Source organism: Rhinoderma darwinii, chromosome 6 (genome assembly GCF_050947455.1).
Source record: "Rhinoderma darwinii isolate aRhiDar2 chromosome 6, aRhiDar2.hap1, whole genome shotgun sequence".
NCBI lineage: Eukaryota > Metazoa > Chordata > Amphibia > Anura > Rhinodermatidae > Rhinoderma > Rhinoderma darwinii.
The window spans coordinates 40283827-40302659 of NC_134692.1; the positions used below are offsets into that span (position 1 = coordinate 40283827).

The 18833-nt window shown below is 41.2% G+C and overlaps 1 protein-coding gene across 3 annotated transcripts in view; it reads right to left on the reverse strand.

Moving 5' to 3' along the window:
• NCKAP1 (NCK associated protein 1) overlaps nucleotides 1-18833 on the reverse strand; it is a 103910-nt gene that overhangs the window by 21780 nt on the left and 63297 nt on the right. For 2 of the 3 annotated variants that reach the window (XM_075829543.1, XM_075829541.1), the window contains 6 exons: nucleotides 9795-9940; nucleotides 8993-9125; nucleotides 6355-6474; nucleotides 4606-4745; nucleotides 2510-2641; nucleotides 642-860 (listed from right to left, as the gene is read on the reverse strand). In XM_075829543.1, the coding sequence (XP_075685658.1) occupies nucleotides 642-860; nucleotides 2510-2641; nucleotides 4606-4745; nucleotides 6355-6474; nucleotides 8993-9125; nucleotides 9795-9940 (890 nt within the window). The remainder of the gene's footprint in view (nucleotides 1-641; nucleotides 861-2509; nucleotides 2642-4605; nucleotides 4746-6354; nucleotides 6475-8992; nucleotides 9126-9794; nucleotides 9941-18833) is intronic. The other variant, XM_075829542.1, reaches the window with a different exon arrangement.

Sequence of the window (18833 nt, forward strand, 5' to 3'; positions counted from 1 at the left end):
GTGATCTCGCGAGAGAACGCTTGCGGTCATTAAGTCCCACACAAACGTTACCGAAGTGTCGGGATTGTGAATAGACATCGCGTCCTGGCTGGAAGTGATGTCTATTAACGCTCAAGACACTTCAGTAACGTTAATGTGTGAGTAAGTGACAGCACATCATGATCTCACAAGATCACTATGTGCCGAGTACATGAATGGAGAGAAGTGTATGGCGCTGATTGGACATCATCATACACTTCTCTTTACAACGCCCACTTGGTCAAAAGTTAAAACACGCCCAGTTGGGCATTAAGAAAGTCATTAGCATAAATCTAAAATAGGTCATAACTAAAATTGATCGTTTTTTTTCTAAATAAAAAACATTGCTGTAATCTACATTACAGCGCTGATCACATTATGTAGAAGATAGGCCACTTATAATGTGGTGACAGAGCCTCTTTAAAGTGCGTCTTGCGTGCTTTGCTCCAGTGCAGATGCACAGTTTCAACATTGCGGTGTCCGCTCCTAGACTCCATTGTATACATTCATACAGCACCTCTCTCAGGAATTGCATATAAAAACGTTAAAAAGTTAGATTTGACTTGCTAGACAAGAAATAACATGAAGTCAGACAAAGAAAACCGGTCGTTGCAAGTACTTACCAATTAGTATACAAACTGGTGATTGTTGGCTCTCCATGGCTGTCAAGATGTTGTGTTTGTTGAAGTAGAACATTGTTAAAAACCCTTGTAATGTCAATCTGCACATAGTTTTCTATTGACTGAAGCACCGTCATGTAGGCCCTTACACTAGTTAATAACTCTGAGGGCTTTGCGATCTCTTGCGTGGCCTGATTGTACATTGTCATGCCCACAATAGACCTGTATGGGGGAAATAATGGAATATTAGTAAATCTACAAAGCAGGAATAGCAAAATGAAAAGACAACTGAGGACCAATTACTTGTCCTGTAGCTTGCCGTCTGATATGAATAAAGTGGTTCTCAGTAACACTGCTAATTCAATTACACCCATATATAAATTCCCAATACCTAGTTAGGAAACAAACTTTATACCAATGAACAAACCTCTAAGTCTGTACAGAGTAGTTGTCGTTATATGACCCATATATTTAGTATCTAGAAGTAGTCACCATTAGATAGAATTACTTCCAAATAAATTCCCAAATTGTCGAGTATTAGTTGTCTAGGTCTCCTAGACTGGTAAGAGATTTTGGGTACAACCACTAATTGAAAGGAATACTCTGTAAAAAAAAAAAAAAAACCGGATATACTGTTAAGCCTAGTGTAAGGACCAGGGGGGCAGGGCATGACAAGGATTTTGGCGTTTTCTGTGTTGTTCATTAAATCCCCCATTCGCCACCTCAGGCCCTGCAATAGACGTAACAGTGCATTAAAACGAAACAGGAACTCTCATGAAGAGGCCACATGAGAAACTTATTTTTCCATGTATTTCTGGGGAAATTCCCGGGAGAGACAAACTTAAACCTAATACACCCCAATGCTAGAGTTTCCCACTTCAGATTGCCGAATGTTTTGGATATATTGTTTGGCAGGCAGCAGTGGTAATATCTGTGGGTTGTTACAAAGCAAGGCACTCAACAAAAAGTGTCCCCTTCATTCATGACAAGCACTGGTGGCGAGCAGTGATTCCCAAGATGGCCACCACTCCCCAGAGCAGGAACTAGGATATTTTGGACAGTATACAGATAGTCATTTTTGACTAATATGATTCTGGAGGAAGCCAGGGGTACCTGACTGGGGACTTGGGTGTCTCCCAGCCGAAGTCATTCTTAGGGTAAGTTCACACTGAGTTTTTTAATACTTTTTTTTATGCGGAAACCGCGTCGGAAAGCGCGCCAAAAATGCCTCCCATTGACTTCAATGGGAGGCGGAGGAGTTTTTTTCCTGTGAGCGGATAAACCGGCTTGCGTGAAAAAGAATTGACATGCCCTATCTTCGAGCATTTACATCTCTGACCTCCCATTGACAATGGGAGGCAGAGAAAGCTTTTTTTGCAGAGTTTTTGCCCACAGCACTCCATGGTCGCGGGCGAAAAATGCAGCGAAAATCGGCGTGCATGCAGAGCAAAATCTGCCTCAAAATTACAAACGGAATTTTGAGGCAGATTTTCTGCCTGCAAAAAACTGGGTGTAAACCCAGCCTTAGTTATTAGATTAGCTCAATATTAGGGAACTCTGCATTTTGTCAGCCAGCGCAAAAATACTGGGACAAAACGCAAATATTAGATCTTTTAATCTAAAGAACGGTTTATATTTTGGCTTCACCTCTGCTGACATTATAAGCGATACATTCCATGCTAAGCCTCAAGCATCTTCCTGTCCCATATAGAACAGATGACAGATAACCCCTGAATTCCACACACAATTTTACCTCATAGAAATACTTTGATATTTTTTGGAAATGACACTTCTGATGTATCTGCAATTCTACTTTTCGCAAAGTTGTTAAAAATAAAGAATAAACTTCATAGCAGGTGTCCGACACTTACTTGGTGAAGCGGATTTCCAAGTGCGAGGTCAGATATTCTCTCGGGGTGAACGTATGTTCCCATACCACCATATTGGGAGCATAATTAATAGAGAAGCAGAGTTCTGAAAGTGCAGTATGTAGCTTATCCAAACTATGGGGGAATAAAGCAAAAAGAAAGAAATACAAACTATAGTTGAATACAAATTTGTGATAAGTCTTCATATTCATCTTTCCTACATCTGCACACCGCTTCAGTAAGGCTGTGTTCACACCACGTCTGGGTGGTCCATTTGATGTATACACCCGAAAGTACAAATCTATCGTACCAATAGGTTATTCATTGGTCAAAATGTATATAAAAACAATAACTTTTTGGCATATAACTCCATACAAAAAACAGGTATGTAGGCAGTTGAATACGTCTGGAGCATCAATCAGCAGAGTGAACCTAGCCTAATAAAATGTAAAAGCGAAAACAAAACTTCGGTATGGTGTTTGTTGCCTTTGCCTCAGGGTGTTGTTCATGAATGTCAATGTTTTTCATGTGGTTTTGCTGCATTATAGTACTTCGTGTATAAAACCACATGCTTTACAGGCACTATCTGAATTGCGCTGTTCTGGTCATGTGACACACAGGTGCACGGCTTGTTACAGTACAGTTATATGATCGGTGTGTCTATCACTAAGGTTCCCATTAAATGACTGAGAACAAGCAGAGATCTGGAGACTGAGGAATTGATACAGAAAGCATATTAGATAACTTTCTTATTATACAAAGTCCAAGCTTCATTTTCTGAAACTGGACCATTCCCTAATGACAAGCTTATTTATCATCATGTAAAATTCTCTTTTCTGCCGCCTATAGGTATATACCCTGTAAGTCAATGTGCAACCATTGACCGACAGGGTAGCTACCTATAGGTGGCACTACAGGAAAACTGAAGCGCTAATTTGCATACTTTTCCCAGGAAGCATTGCCTGTAAGATTCCCTACACCAGCTGGATCTCCTCAAGGAGAACCAGTACATTTTCCCACATATAAGAGACTAATTAATGTACTAGATGTATGGAATTGGGTCTCACTTCTGTTACCTAAGGGTATGTGCACACGATAGCAGGCATTTACGTCTGAAAAGACAGACTGTTTTCAGGAGAAAACAGCTGCCCCGTTTCAGACGTAAATGCTCCTCCTCACATTTTGCGAGGCTTCTCTGACAGCGGTAAATTTTGAGCTGTGCTTCATTGAGTTTAATGAAGAACGGCTCAAATTACGTCTGAAAGAAGTGTCCTGCACTTCTTTTGACGAGGCTGTATTTTTACGCGTCGTCGTTTGACAGCTGTCAAACGACGACGCGTAAATGACAGGTTGTCTGCACAGTACGTCGGCAAACCCATTCAAATGAATGGGCAGATGTTTGCCAACGTATTGTAGCCTTATTTTCAGACGTAAAACGAGGCATAATACGCCTCGTTTACGTCTGAAAATAGGTCGTGTGAACCCAGCCTAATACTACTCGGATTATTCTTTGTTAACTTGCACAGATTATCTATATATATTCTTCATTTATTTTTTGGAGACAACTTGGCCCCTTAAAGTTGCAGGCCTGTTTGGGCCTTAACGACCAAATAATTTTTTCCCACCTCACATATCAACTTTTTTTATTCTTCTCTCAATGTATCTGTATAACGGTTTGTTTTTTGCAGGACGAGTTGAATTTTTCAATGGCACCATTTTAAAGTACACATAATTTATTGATGATCTTTAATAATTTTTTTGAAAGGGAGTGCAAAAAACCCCCCGCATTTCTGCCATTGTCAAACACCTTAGATGCCGCACTCGCTATTGATCGCGACATCTAAAAACGGTTAAACTGCCGGGATCGGAGTTCTCTCTGACCCGGCAGTTGCAGCAGTAGCCTGGCTGTGTACAACAGCCGCGCTCCTGCCGCTGATCTCATGGTTACAGTGGGAGTACCCACGAGATCCCAATGATGAATATATCCGTCATAGGTTGTTAAGGGGTTAATAGGAACTTCAATTCTGAAAAACTCATCATGTGGGGGAAATACAAATTAAAACAATATTTATTTGCAGAAATCGAATAGTGAATCTTACTTTGTAACCACAAGTCTATTTTTTCTCATGCTTTCAACCCCAGGTTTTTCTCTCTCAGGTTCTCCTTTCTTTCCGGTCTGCTTTTTTGACTTTTTGTTCACTGCTTGACTGATTGTTTTGGCACAGTGTTTTGGCAGTAGCTACAGTTGAATAATGAAGCAAAAGAAAAAAATAAATAAATCCTTGGAATCCAAGCATCTCATAATAATAGGATCTATTCGGTAGGCATTCTTATCCCAACATTTGCCTTGCTAAGCAGTTAAAGAGACGTACGATACAATTCCGAGACAAAATCAAAGATGTAAACTTAAAAGAAAACAACTTTTCAATGCAACATTAAAAACCATACAAACATGAACTGCTCTATAGATAATATAAAGCTATGTGCCTTTGTTTGAATCTTTTTTTAAATACAGTTGGTATTTTTGAGGTTGTTCTTAATAGCAACACAAAAAAAAAAAAAAAAAGACTTAAAGAGCAGTTCTGCCTGTATTTGGTAGATCCCCTTCTCCCATAAATCCTATTCTGTTCCTTTTAGAGAAAAAAAGCTAAAAGCCCAGTTATAAATTTCAGCCAAATAATAAAGGCTACGTGCACTTTTTGCAAATCATTTTCTATTCTATTAAACCAATGTATCTAAAATATATGTACTTTGTACACATCTTTAGTAGTTATTCTCTTAATTTCACAAAACGTACACAATACAGAAGAACCAATGTGTTGTAGAAAATTAAAGCACATGGGGGGGATACATAAAAAGACTTACGCCAGCTCAAGTTTGGCGCATGCCATAGTTGCACTAAAAATTGCAACCGTTTACTTTTCTCGCAGCTTTCCGAAAGTGGCGAGAAAAAGGTGGGGTTTAGAAGGAGGAAGCGTGGCAACCACCGGTACAACAGATTTATTCTTAATTTCTGCCAGAAATTGTGTGCACATCAAAAGGAGTTGTCCAGCTTTTGACAACTGATGACCTATCCAACAGATAGGTCACCAGTATGTCATCGGTGAGGGTCCGACACCTGGACCTCGCACCGATAAGCCGCTCCGGTGGCCTGCGGGCACCGGATGTTGTAGTGCATAATGCTATGGACGGAGCCCGGAAACAATTGGCATAGCGGCCGTGCTGCAGAACCGCAGTTCTGCTCCTATTCACTAGAATAGTAGCAGAGTTGCAGTACTGCAACTCGGCCACTATTCAGTTGCCAGAGCCAACTGCTTCCGGCATGTACGTCCGATAGGTCATCAGTTGTCAGAACCTGGAAAATCCCTTTAATATATTTGGCAAATTTCCCGGTAAATAAGTTTAGTTTGGCGTTTGCCGTTTGGCGTTTGCCGTTTGACACGCCAGTCTTCATATAATCCCCCAAATGCTTTGTTTGCATCACATCCAGTGATAGGTAGGTCTGAGTTGTATAGTAATTCGCATTTACACTTTGTTACTAACCAAACAAACCCTTACAGGGGTTCCCATACTATCTGTAAGAGCTGCTCCCACTCTGGTGGTGCTCGTCTGTCCATCCACTATAGTTTGCTTTTTATTTGAATGGCAGGTATTTAATGCTGCAGGGAAAATGTAGAAGCGAATGTAGTTTCCCCTGGTGATAACAGTCGATCACTGGAAGTTAGAGAATCCAGACCAGACCAGTGGTGATCGGCTTCTATTTACAAAGATGTTATTTTCATAAGACAAGCCCTTTAAAAAGCGGTCTCTTTCCTCACCTTCAGAAATGAAACGTAAAAGGTTTTTACCTGATCACTTAGGGTGCACTGTTCTGTGCAGATATCGGTGATGAGATTCCGAGCTTGTTTTGCCATTTCATCCAAGAACATGTTACACAGAGACAGACTGCGATCTCCAATGTGATGCCTCTGAATTGTTACAAAATACGATTAGTAATATTTCTGCCATTGATAATGTAATATTTTGTTACATCAATTAATAACAAGTAGATAAAATTTATTCAAACCCTCATATATGTTATTATATATAATATATTATAATTTTGTTGTATGGTCATCTCAAACATTTATGGCAGATCCATAGTATATGAGAAATGTTCGATAGATGCGGGTCCCACCTTAGAGACCCACATCTATCTCTAGAACGGGGCCACCTTACCCCTGTCCCACCTTGTCCCGCTGTCGATGCTCTCCAGGCACGGAGTTAAGACGTGGCCTAGAGTACAGAAACAGCCAAGCTTGCTGAGCTCCTTGCTGCTTCCATAACCTCCAAAGAAGTGAATGGGAGTTAGAGAAAAAGAAGAGTGTAGCATAGAGAGCTACCCGGTTTTCGTCGCTCCCTGTGCTACGCTGTTGCCATAATTCCCATTCACTTTTATGGGAGTTATGGAAACAGCATAGCTCAGCAAGCAGAATTCTGGCCACCTCGCAACTTAGTGGCTGGAGAGAAGTGACAGAGGGACAAGGTAGGACAAGGGTCAAATTTGCAATAAAATTCATACAACGTGTATATTTAGAACCCTCTAAACAATTATTCACCATAACCTGTACTGCTTAGTTTTAAATCGGACTCAAAAAAGGAAGGACACTTAGGCTCTGTTCACACAGTTTTTTGGCATGCATTTTGACGCGGAAACTGCGTCAGAATCAGCACCAAAAACTGCCAGAATTGCCGCCTTGATTTCAATGTGTCTTCAATGAGAGGCTGAGGCGTTTTCCTAGCCATTCCTGACATAATTCCTTCAAAATTCCTGACATAATTCTGAGGCAGATTTTACCTGCCTGCAAAAAACTGTGTATTAAGAGGGCCTTTTGAGAACCAGGCCCTGTTAACACAGAGCTTTTTACGTGTTTTTTTGCCGCGGAAACCGTGGCAAAAACACGCCAAGAAACGGCCGAAATTGCCTTCCACTGATTTCGATGGAAGGTGGAGGCGTTTTTTTTCCTGCGAGCGGGAAAAACTTGTGGGGAAAAAGAAGCGACATGCCCTATATTGAGGCATTTTCCGCCTCAAAAACCCCATTGAAGTCAATGGGAGACAGAAAAAAACTTTGTGAACGGCCGCAACGTTTTGACGCATTTTATGGCAAAAAGCGTTCGTGTTTTTTTCCTTTGCCTGTTGAAGACAGAGGCAAAAAAATTTTTAAAACGCTGCAAAATTCGCGTAAAAAAAACCCCAAAAACACCTGTGGTCCAAAACCACTTAAAAATAACCGAAGCTGATTTTTCCAAGCAGAATTCTCTGCCTGCAAAAAAACGGTGTGTGAACAGGGCCTAAGAAAAACATAGCAGGCAGCTGTGCAGCACAAACACAAAAAACATACTGGGAGGATATATTTTGATGTTTAAAATAAGAAAAAAAAAAAACAACATAGAATATTTTGCCTGCCTCAATACAACCCAATCTTGTAGATTTAGGCTATGTTCACACAGAGTTTTTGGCAGGGCGAAAATCTGCCTCAAAATTTCGTTTGGAATTTGGAGGCAGATTTTACTCTGCTTGCAAGCCGTTTTTCGGGGGGGGGGGTTTTCACCCACGGCCATTGAGTGCCGATGGGCAAAAACTCAGCGAAATACGCTTTCTCTGCCTCCCATTGATGTCAGTGGGAGGTCAGAGACGTAAATGCCCGAAGATAGGGCATGTCCCTTCTTTTTCCCGCGAGCCGTTGTTTCAGTGTCAAAAAACTTGTATAAAAAAAAACTGTGTGAACTGACCCGTTTTAGTAAATCCCTCACAACTGTCCAAACCTGTGGAAAGTAAAGGTGATGTAATGTATAGACCGATACATGGATGCGGATTTCTTATATATAGTAGACCATTCAAATTAACACATTTATAACATATTGTAGAAACTAGTATTTCAGTATCTTCTAAGGGTTTTATTGAGTATAATTATTTTGTTCTTTTAACTGCATTGGTTTGACCGGTTTTCATATTTATCACTAGGAATGAACGGACTACATTGGTTTTAAGCGGTCTTCATGTGTCCTATAACTCAACGTGTTTCATAATAAAAACACTCCTCAGGCCTCAGGCACACGACCGCAAAATCATGGGTCCGTTGTGGTCCATCGGACCTCAAAAACCTTTGTTGTGCAACTGTGTGTCATCAGGACTCATGGATCCGCAACAATTCACCAGTATTCGTGAACCCGCAAAATTACTTGTCCTAAGTTTTTGTGGTCTGGATTTGCGGCCCTAGCACGGATCCGCGAAAATCACGTCTTGTACATGGGGCCATAGAAATGAAGGAGTCTGCATTTTATCTGCAAAAATGTGGATAAATAGCGGCCACAAAAGCATGTCAACAACCTAGCCTCATGACAGATCGGAAAAGATTTATACTGTGTACAATTAACTATACATACATGCTGAAAACATTAAAATTAAAAAAAATTAAAAATAAAAAAGTAGACAAATTCTTACCTCTTCAGGACAAAGTTCATGGGTGCAGCTCATAAAATGAGTGCAAATGAGAGGGAATGAGATAGAGTATCTTGATTGTGATGGCAGCTCCAAACACTGCTGAAACATCTTCTCAAATGCTCGACTGTAAAAGCTAAATATTAAAAAAAAAACAAAAACAACAAAAACAACACAAAACACTGTAACTGGAATGTCATTCTTCAAACTGCACCTTCTATAGAATGCAGAGACCCCGATCACTGGAGTGGCTGTGCCACTCTCTTTGGATTAGGCTATATATGAGTGGGGGGGAATGTCCATCCAAAACGTGTACAGTCTATTGTCTATCCAAATGCATACTGTGACGTAGCCAAAGGTTTACATGGGCTTGCCAAAAAAAAGTGTCTTTTTGGCATATGTTTGCCATATAAACAGCTGCATACTGGTTTTTTTACTTGTATTAAATAGCCTAGTTGAAGTATATGATGTCCGCTCACTTGTAAATAGCTGTACGGACGCCAAGATTTACATCTAACGAAGTCAAATGGAACGTCTACGGCTAAAAACATTCCATTTCCACCATGCTTTTATGGCGTCTGTTTAAATACATTCACCATGGTTATGATATGTCCATTTTGTCATATGAATGTATCTCACTTTAATGGACTAATGTGTTTTCACGCCTACCATTCACTCGAATATACAATTTTCCTTACATGAAAAAAAACCATACTTGATGTCTAGCAAGAATGTCTCAAATCAGAATTATTCCGAATATAAAGCTGCTAATTGGCAAAGTATTGAAATACAGCAAGGTTCTTACCAAAATATGGAGAGATCAGATGTTTCCACAAGCATTTCAACTAAGGAATCTACCATCTTTGTATGAAATATTATGGTGTTCATCATCTTTCCAAGCTCCCTGTGGTCAGCGAGACTCAGTGATGCTTTGGAAACACTGGTGTAGGCCTTGAAGAGATGAAATATGGAACGTTATAGACTACAACACCAGCATTTAAAGACCAATACAAAAAATTTATACATTCAATACTTCTTAAACAATGCAACAAAAATCATTCTATCCAATGGAAATCCAGAGAAATTGTGTATTAAGCCATACAGGTCCTGCATACCGGTCACAATAAGATTACAACTGCTTAGGAGCCTGTTCCGATCTGCGTTGGAGGCTCCATTAGGGGCCCAAGTCACAGATCCGGCCCAAAATACCGGAAACAATAAAACGACAGACACAATGACAGAAACCCGACTGACCCCATTAAAGTCATTCGATTCCGTCGGACGCCGATGTCTGTCATGCAACGGGATCGGCACTTCCAGTATTTTCGTTCTGCTCCTCTGAGCAACAGAAACACTGATACAGATGTAATGTCAAATAATTTACACAGTAGACGTTCACATTTGTATTTCCCTAAACCTTTCCCTCTAGCATACACCATAGCTGAAATGAGAATGGCAAGGAGGGGTTGCCACACCATCCTGGAACTACTGGCAGTAGTCTGTATTCCATAAGTGCTGGATCATATCCAGATCTGGATTTTCCAGGTGGAGTACCTACACCAAGTAAAAGAACAGGCTGACAAAGCCATTCACGGTAAGCCGCATGCAGGGGATACAGTGCAGAGAACGAAAGCCTCCAGTCTGATTGACAGAAGTCCGGGCACATTGGGAGGAGACAGGTTGGATGTGCTTTGTGTGGTGAAAGGTGGCAATGGAGCTGCAAGGGTGCCATACAATAGATATGCCATAATGCAATTGTCAAGTTATTTTGCTTATGAAAAATAGAAATGAAAGACCGTTCCAGTAGATCGTTCTGTATGTGTGTCCTGGAACTTAGGTATAGAAAACATCCATCATTTCCATTGGTTGCCTGCATTCAAAGATCAGAGAGATGATACAAAGCGGCCTTTGCTAAGTTTAGGACCCAATTAACCATGCCACTGCCACCCAACACCAACAAGGTCTACCCAATCCACCTCCACTATGGGTCTCTCCAGAACTTCATTGCACCAGTCATCAGTGTACTGTACAAAACCTACTAAGAAACCTTGGGATTGGAATTCTGGAGGATTAAAGAACCATTGTTGAAAGGATAAAGCTCAGATTTTGTGACTTTTTTTTAATTTATTTTTTTAAAGTAGCTTAAAGAGAAGTTTGGCAGCCACTTCTGATGAAAATTCCTCAGCTTTAAGTTCCTCTGTATTTCATTTCGAGCAGCTATGAATCTGTTAAAACGCTCTCTGGATTTCCATGACTCAATCAAAGTGGGATGTTAAGGTTTGTCAGCACATCTTTTGAAGCATAATTTCACCGTTATCACCAAACAAAGACAAAATGCCCAGATAGCTTGACTTTAAAGTGGTTTATTTTTTTTTCTTCCTTGAAAGGCGACCAAGAAAAGGGCAGCCTGTTTTTGTAGAAGCCATTCTGCATTTTGATGCACAGCCTCCTGGCTTCCAGGCCAAAAATAATACAAGCGGAAGGAATTCTGCAATCATCAAAGCGTTCTCAGGTCAGACCAGACAAAGTGCTATTCAGCTACTGTTGCACAGATGTTTGTGCACTTCTTCTATTCAGTCTTCAGCCAACACATCTTTGGCTCCGAATCTGACAATCACTTTTATGTCTTACTTGTAAAACAATGTCTGACATTTAAAAAAATTGAATTCTTTGTCCAGACTTTAAACAGTGTAAAATTGATGTCTATAATTCACTTTTATTTGCTATAATTTGAATTAAGAACGGCATCATTAAATCACTATGTGGCAACCAGGTTTCTGGCAAGGCTCGTGTTTTTCTTGAAACGGTTGTGAGAACTAATGAGTTGAATTAATAGTACTGAGCTAGGGTGTCATGCTCAGAGATAACAGCGCAGTGTCCAGTATCAATAGAGGAAACAAAAACAAAGCATAAATGATACTGATTGTAAGGACCAGATCACATTTTGCAATTTGATGCACTTCTGCTTTTGGATTCAAAAGGACGGGTGTCGCGAAAAAAAAATTTTTTATATTAATTTGCTTTTAGTGTTTTATGAAAAGAAATTTTGTGTGTTTGTGTTTTACTTTTTTTTTTTGCTAACTTTTTCTTCACTATGGGGGCTGCCATTTTTTTTTTCATCTCTGTATGTGTCAATTAACGACACATACAGAGATGTAATACGGCACATACATCCCCAGAGAGAATGCGAACGGGAGCCATTCGCATTCACTATGGTGTACGCCGTCTGTGTGGGAACGGTGCATGTGCCGCTCCCACACAGTCCAAATGGAAGGTCTTCGGCCGAGCGACATCCGGCGCCATTTTCTTGTGGACCAGAAGCCGCGGCCGGACAGTAAGAGGACTACTTCCAGTCGCGGCTTCCGGATATGTGATTAGAAGCAAGCACTAGGAGCGGACGGAGCGGAGGCGGCAGGAGCAGGTAAGTTATTTCTGTGTATGTACAGTGAAGGAAATAAGTATTTGATCCCTTGCTGATTTTGTAAGTTTGCCCACTGTCAAAGACATGAACAGTCTAGAATTTTTAGGCTAGGTTAATTTTACCAGTGAGAGATAGATTATATTTTTTTAAAAAAACAGAAAATCACATTGTCAAAATTATATATATTTATTTGCATTGTGCACAGAGAAATAAGTATTTGATCCCTTTGGCAAACAAGACTTAATACTTGGTGGCAAAACCCTTGTTGGCAAGCACAGCAGTCAGACGTTTTTTGTAGTTGGTGATGAGGTTTGCACACGTTAGATGGAATTTTGGCCCACTCCTCTTTGCAGATCATCTGTAAATCATTAAGATTTCGAGGCTGTCGCTTGGCAACTCGGATCTTCAGCTCCCTCCATAAGTTTTCGATGGGATTAAGGTCTTGGAAGACCCAGCCACGAGCCATTTTTAATGTCCTGGTGGAGGGAAGGAGGTTGTCACTCAGGATTTGACGGTACATGGCTCCATCCATTCTCCCATTGATGCGGTGAAGTAGACCTGTGCCCTTAGCAGAGATACACCCCCAAAACATAATGTTTCCACCTCCATGCTTGACAGTGGGGACGGTGTTCTTTGGGTCATAGGCAGCATTTCTCTTCCTCCAAACACGGCGAGTTGAGTTAATGCCAAAGAGCTCAATTTTAGTCTCATCTGACCACAGCACCTTCTCCCAATCACTCTCAGAATCATCCAGATGTTCATTTGCAAACTTCAGACGGGCCTGTACATGTGCCTTCTTGAGCAGGGGGACCTTGCGGACACTGCAGGATTTTAATCCATTACGGCGTGATGTGTTACCAATGGTTTTCTTGGTGACTGTGGTCCCAGCTGCCTTGAGATCATTAACAAGTTCCCCCCGTGTAGTTTTCAGCTGAGCTCTCACCTTCCTCAGGATCAAGGATACCCCACGAGGTGAGATTTTGCATGGAGCCCCAGATCGATGTCGATTGACAGTCATTTTGTATGTCTTCCATTTTCTTACTATTGCACCAACAGTTGTCTCCTTCTCACCCAGCGTCTTACTTATGGTTTTGTAGCCCATTGCAGCCTTGTGCAGGTCTATGATCTTGTCCCTGACATCCTTAGAAAGCTCTTTGGTCTTGCCCATGTTGTAGAGGTTAGAGTCAGACTGATTAATTGAGTCTGTGGACAGGAGTCTTTTATACAGGTGACCATTTAAAACAGCTGTCTTTAATGCAGGCACCAAGTTGATTTGGAGCGTGTAACTGGTCTGGAGGAGGCTGAACTCTTAATGGTTGGTAGGGGATCAAATACTTATTTCTCTGTGAACAATGCAAATAAATAGATATCATTTTGACTATGTGATTTTCTTTATTTTTATTTTTTTAAAATAATCCTTCTCTCACTGGTAAAATTAACCTAGCCTAAAAATTCTAGACTGTTCATGTCTTTGACAGTGGGCAAACTTACAAAATCAGCAAGGGATCAAATACTTATTTCCTTCACTGTACGTGTTTTACTGTGTGATTACCACTGTATGCAAGCCTACTACACTGTGTATTCGCTCAAAAAATGGCGGCACACAGTGTAGGAGGTTTGAACATTCAATCCCCTCCTTTCTCCTGGCACTAGCCAGGATAAAGGAGGGGGGATTGTTTGAGGACGCTAGAGCGAGTGTGTGTCTTCTCAAATTTTGCAGCATAAAGCAATGTGGTTGCTTTACCACATGCCAATGCTGCAATTTTGGGAATTGCTCCCTCTAGTGACCAGAACAGGGAAATGTTATAAATTAGAATCTAATTTATAATATTTCCTGACTTGTGAAAAAAAAAAAAAATGAGAACAATGTGTAATCATGTATATAATAACGGTTTAACTAAAAAAAATAAAAAAATTCTAGCGACACATTCCCTTTAAAGAAAAAAAAGAAAAGCTAAACAAAGAAAAATTGCATTAAAACAGCATAGTGCAAACTGGAATTTAAAGGGAAACTGTAGCCCTCAAAACTGCTTATAGCGCTAAATACAGGATGGGGAGCATAGCGCATCTATCTATACCTGTGGTGTCGGTCATGCAAGTTGCATGACGAGATTAACGTTTTGGTGTGCCTCTCCTCACTGAAAGTTGTCAGCCCCTCCCCTCTGAGTGACGGCACTAGTATCCAATGCGGAGACTACTAGAGATGTCACTAAGAGCAGAGGTGAGAGGGTGTTGAGTGAGGAGCCTGGAGCACTGATCATGAAAGGTCCCCCTCATGGCGATCGTGGTGCCCGGGACATGAAAACGTTGATATCGACACCATCGGTATAGGTACGCTGCTCTCGTTATTCTGTATCGAGCGCTCTCAGCTGTTTTGAGGGCTAAATTCCCTTTAAAGTGACATTGTAGCCATTTCTCTTAAGCAGGGTAAGACATTCACCCGTGACTACAGTTCTCCCTCCGTATCCCATAATGGGACAGCTAAAGCAGCTTCAGTGTGAGAACTCCACCAATCATCTCAGCAGATCTCAGCTTCCTGGACCACTGAGTGCAAAACTCACACGCCGATTTTCCGGCACTTTGGAGGTATCTGTTGGGAGTATATCCGGATGTATACTTCGATGTGCAAACAGCCCCCTATGCACCCAGCGTATGGTTATGCATATGCAGGGCCGGTATACCCGTTTTATAACTGTATAGAAAAACGTGGTCTACCAAGCTTTTCTATGCAGATGGACACAGTAAAAAAAACAAACGTATACCCCGTGGTATACATATTTTTTCTAATGGTAGTCAATGGCTGACGTATGACACTGTATGCTGTTAAGGGGTATACTCCCAACGTATAACTGTGACGTGCCTGAAAAACGATACGTTAATGGAGCCTAACATGGAAGGAGGAAGTGGTATATTGAAGTTAAAGACGACCTGTCACCTCTCCTGACATTTGCAATGAAAAACTCAAGCACTCCTTCGGTTGAAATATGCAAAAAATAGGTTTATTTTAAATAAGGCAATATAAGAGAAAAGGTCTAACGTTTCGGCCACAATCCGGCCTTTATCAAACCCTATTTCCACTGGTCAATAGAAAAAAACCTTATAGGAAATGGCGCTGTGAAGATGGGTAGCTTGTACCATGGGTAAGCGGCAATAGAGTTTGATAAAGGCCGGATTGTGGCCGAAACGTTAGACCTTTTCTCTTATATTGCCTTATTTAAAATAAACCTATTTTGCATATTTCAACCGAAGGAGTGCTGGAGTTTTTCATTGCAAGTATCTACGGGGTGGGAACCCTACCTACAGCACCCAGACAACCTGCAGAGTGCCACAGATTTGATCTACATTGACCTCTCCTGACATGTCTGTGTTAGTAAATACTTGTATTCCCCATATAAAATAACTCTGGGGCATCTTTTCTTAGAATACAGTGTTGTGTTGTTCCTTTGTTGTTCCTCCTAGAAATGTATAAATAAATTGACAACTGGGTGTTACAGAGTGAGACTGTGTAGAGACACCACAATCTATAAAAAAAATAAAAAAAGTTTAGAATAAAAACCAGACTGTCATGGTCTGATCATACATTCTGCTTGCCATGTATCATTACAGCCACTAAAAATCCGTTACAAGGCACCACGATTATCAACAAGGTCTAAAGTAGCACATTGAAAGTGTAAATTTATTCTACCAAATTTTTAAATACAAATCTCAAAAGTTAACCTAGTTTAACACAAATGAAAGTTAGAAATAAAAATTTAAAAAAAATATAAAACGGAAATTTCTATTTGTCAAAAATTTAAAACGGATTACCTGTTCAATTTAAAAAAATGTAAATAATGCAGAGAAATAAAATCTTCTAAGGACAATATCAGATGGCATCTTATAAACAATTTATGGAGAAGTGGTTTCCTCTGGGTTACGCTCTGCCACAAATAATTTAGTGCTGGCTGAGACGGGCGATTGATGGCGGCTCTGCAGAACACTTCCCTGCTGTTAAGCTTAGAATACAAATGGACAGGACGCTTTTGACTGAAGCATTAATCTGACTTACACATTGGCCAGAAATTAGACATTAAATATTGCCCACAATCTCAACCTGAACCTGTTCCACATACTAAATATGCTCCTGCTTAAAGGCCTTTTTCAGAATTATGTGGCATCGTAGCAAATCTGTATCTGCTTTTCCAAGAAGGAAGATTGATATTTCTGCAGAACTCTCTCTCGTGTGCCTATTTCCTAGCAGTTAAAGCTGTAAAATCATGAAGTCTGATAAAATATTGCCCAATTTATACTGGCTCAAATAATGTGATATTTTCTGTGATATTAAAAAAAAAAAACTGGTTTAAAATCTAACATTTTCAATTAAATATTTATAGTCCGTTTTTACCCTTGCAACATAAAAAAAAAAAAAAACATAGTATCCACCAGTATATACAGCACACAGCAACCTGGAAGTCTGCATTAATTACTCTTAGGCCTCATGAACACGAACGTGCTTTTGCGGCCGCAATTCCCCCGAAAATGGAGAATTGCGGCCCCATTTATCCCTATGGGGCCATGCACACGACCGTTGTTTCCGCGGTCCGTCCATGGCCCAGGAGCCCGCACCGCAGAAAGAACGGGCACGTCTTATTACGGCCGTGTTCTGCGGTGCGGGCTCATTGAAAATAATGGCCGCGGCCATGTGCACGGCCCATGATTTGCAGGCGGCTCGCGGATGTCACTCCGTGGCCGGCCGACCCGAAAATCACGGCCGGGCACATGGCTACGGTCGTGTGCATGAGGCCTTAGGCTATGATTACACTTTCAGGTTTTGCCGTAGGCAAATCTGACATGGATTTTTTCGAAGAATCCAGAGCAGAAATCGGAGGCGGTCATTATTCCACTGCATGTGTATGGGGTATAAATCCTCCCCCTAAAGGTCCTTTCACATGGCCCGATATGGGTCGTTAAAACAAGCGCCGATCGACGAGACAGCTTGTTGATCGGCACTTGTTTGCTCTTTTCACAAGTAGTAATGCTGGGTAATGTATGGAGATGAACAATCGTTACTACAATCGTTCGTCCCCATACATTTCCATCATGTCGGCCGCACATCTCCCTGTTTACACAGGGAGATGTGAAGTCGTCTAGTGACCATTTTATTGGCTGCATTAATGAGCAGATAAGCCAATGAATGAGCGTTTGCTTATTTATCGGCTGATCATTGCCCGGTTTACACAGGGCAGTTATTGGGAACGAGCATTCATATAAACGCTCGTTTGCCCACTCATTGGCACATTTAAAAGGGCCTTAAATCCTCTTCAAATACCGGACGAGTGAACACGGCCCAAGGGGGCACAGACAAATTTGTGCAGGAAGTATGACGAGGACCGGGGTGCAAAGGCAGAGGTGGCTGAACATAGGCAGTATCTGACATGCAGAATGATCGCTTTTGAAAGGACATTCTCTTCTATAACTGCCCCCTGCTCAACCCATCCCTAACATTTTCATTAATAATACATACTCCCTATTTCCCTGCACATATGTGCAGTTCCCAAAGCAGACCCTGCTGACCATGCTACCATTTATCTATAGGAGAACCTGCTGGCTCCGGCAGCTACTCTCCCATTCAGGTAATTGCGGATTTGTTAAAATGGGCGCTTGGCACACAGTGAAACTCCATTCCTGTGAGACACCTAATCTGCCTACCCCTCATCTCAGACCTGCGGCTAAATCAAAAGTAAATTTTGGATTTAAAAAGAGAGTTATCCCATTTGGCGATCAGCCCGGGCCAGCAGCTGAAACCCCGGCAATCAGCTGCATTCTTAGGAAGCGAAGTTCGGCTGCACATTTTTCCTACAGCAGGCACTGTGGGGGAAAATGTAGTATTACATGGCAGCCTGCTTTTCTTATAAGAACATGGACCATAGTAACCAACTATATCACAATGTCCCTCATGTTTCAGCCACATTGAAAGCGGTCTGGCCCTCAGACCAAAAGTAGTTGTGCACTCTTGCAATAAATAAATGTCTTACCAATTTCCCCTATTAGGGGGAGTTCAGAAAAATCGGCTTTGGAGCTACAGGCGGAGATTCCCACTTCGCAAAGAATGAAATACACAGTGAAAACATCTGCTATGTGTAAATGGGTGTAATACATTTATAGGTATCATACTGTAATTTAAGGATTTGTGGTGCAGAATGCTCATTAAAAACTCTATAACAGCCGACACATTTGACCGTGGCCTTAAAAGGGGTTGCAATTTTTATTTTGATGAACTATCCACAGGATAAGTCATAAGTATATGATCAGTGGGGGTCCGACACAGACCCCAAACCGATCAGTTGTTCCGGCTGCCTCCGGCCACCAAATGTTATGCAGTGTTCAGTGCCAGGTGCAGATGGCTGCGTACACTACATAGCAGCCGCGCTGCAGAACTGCAAC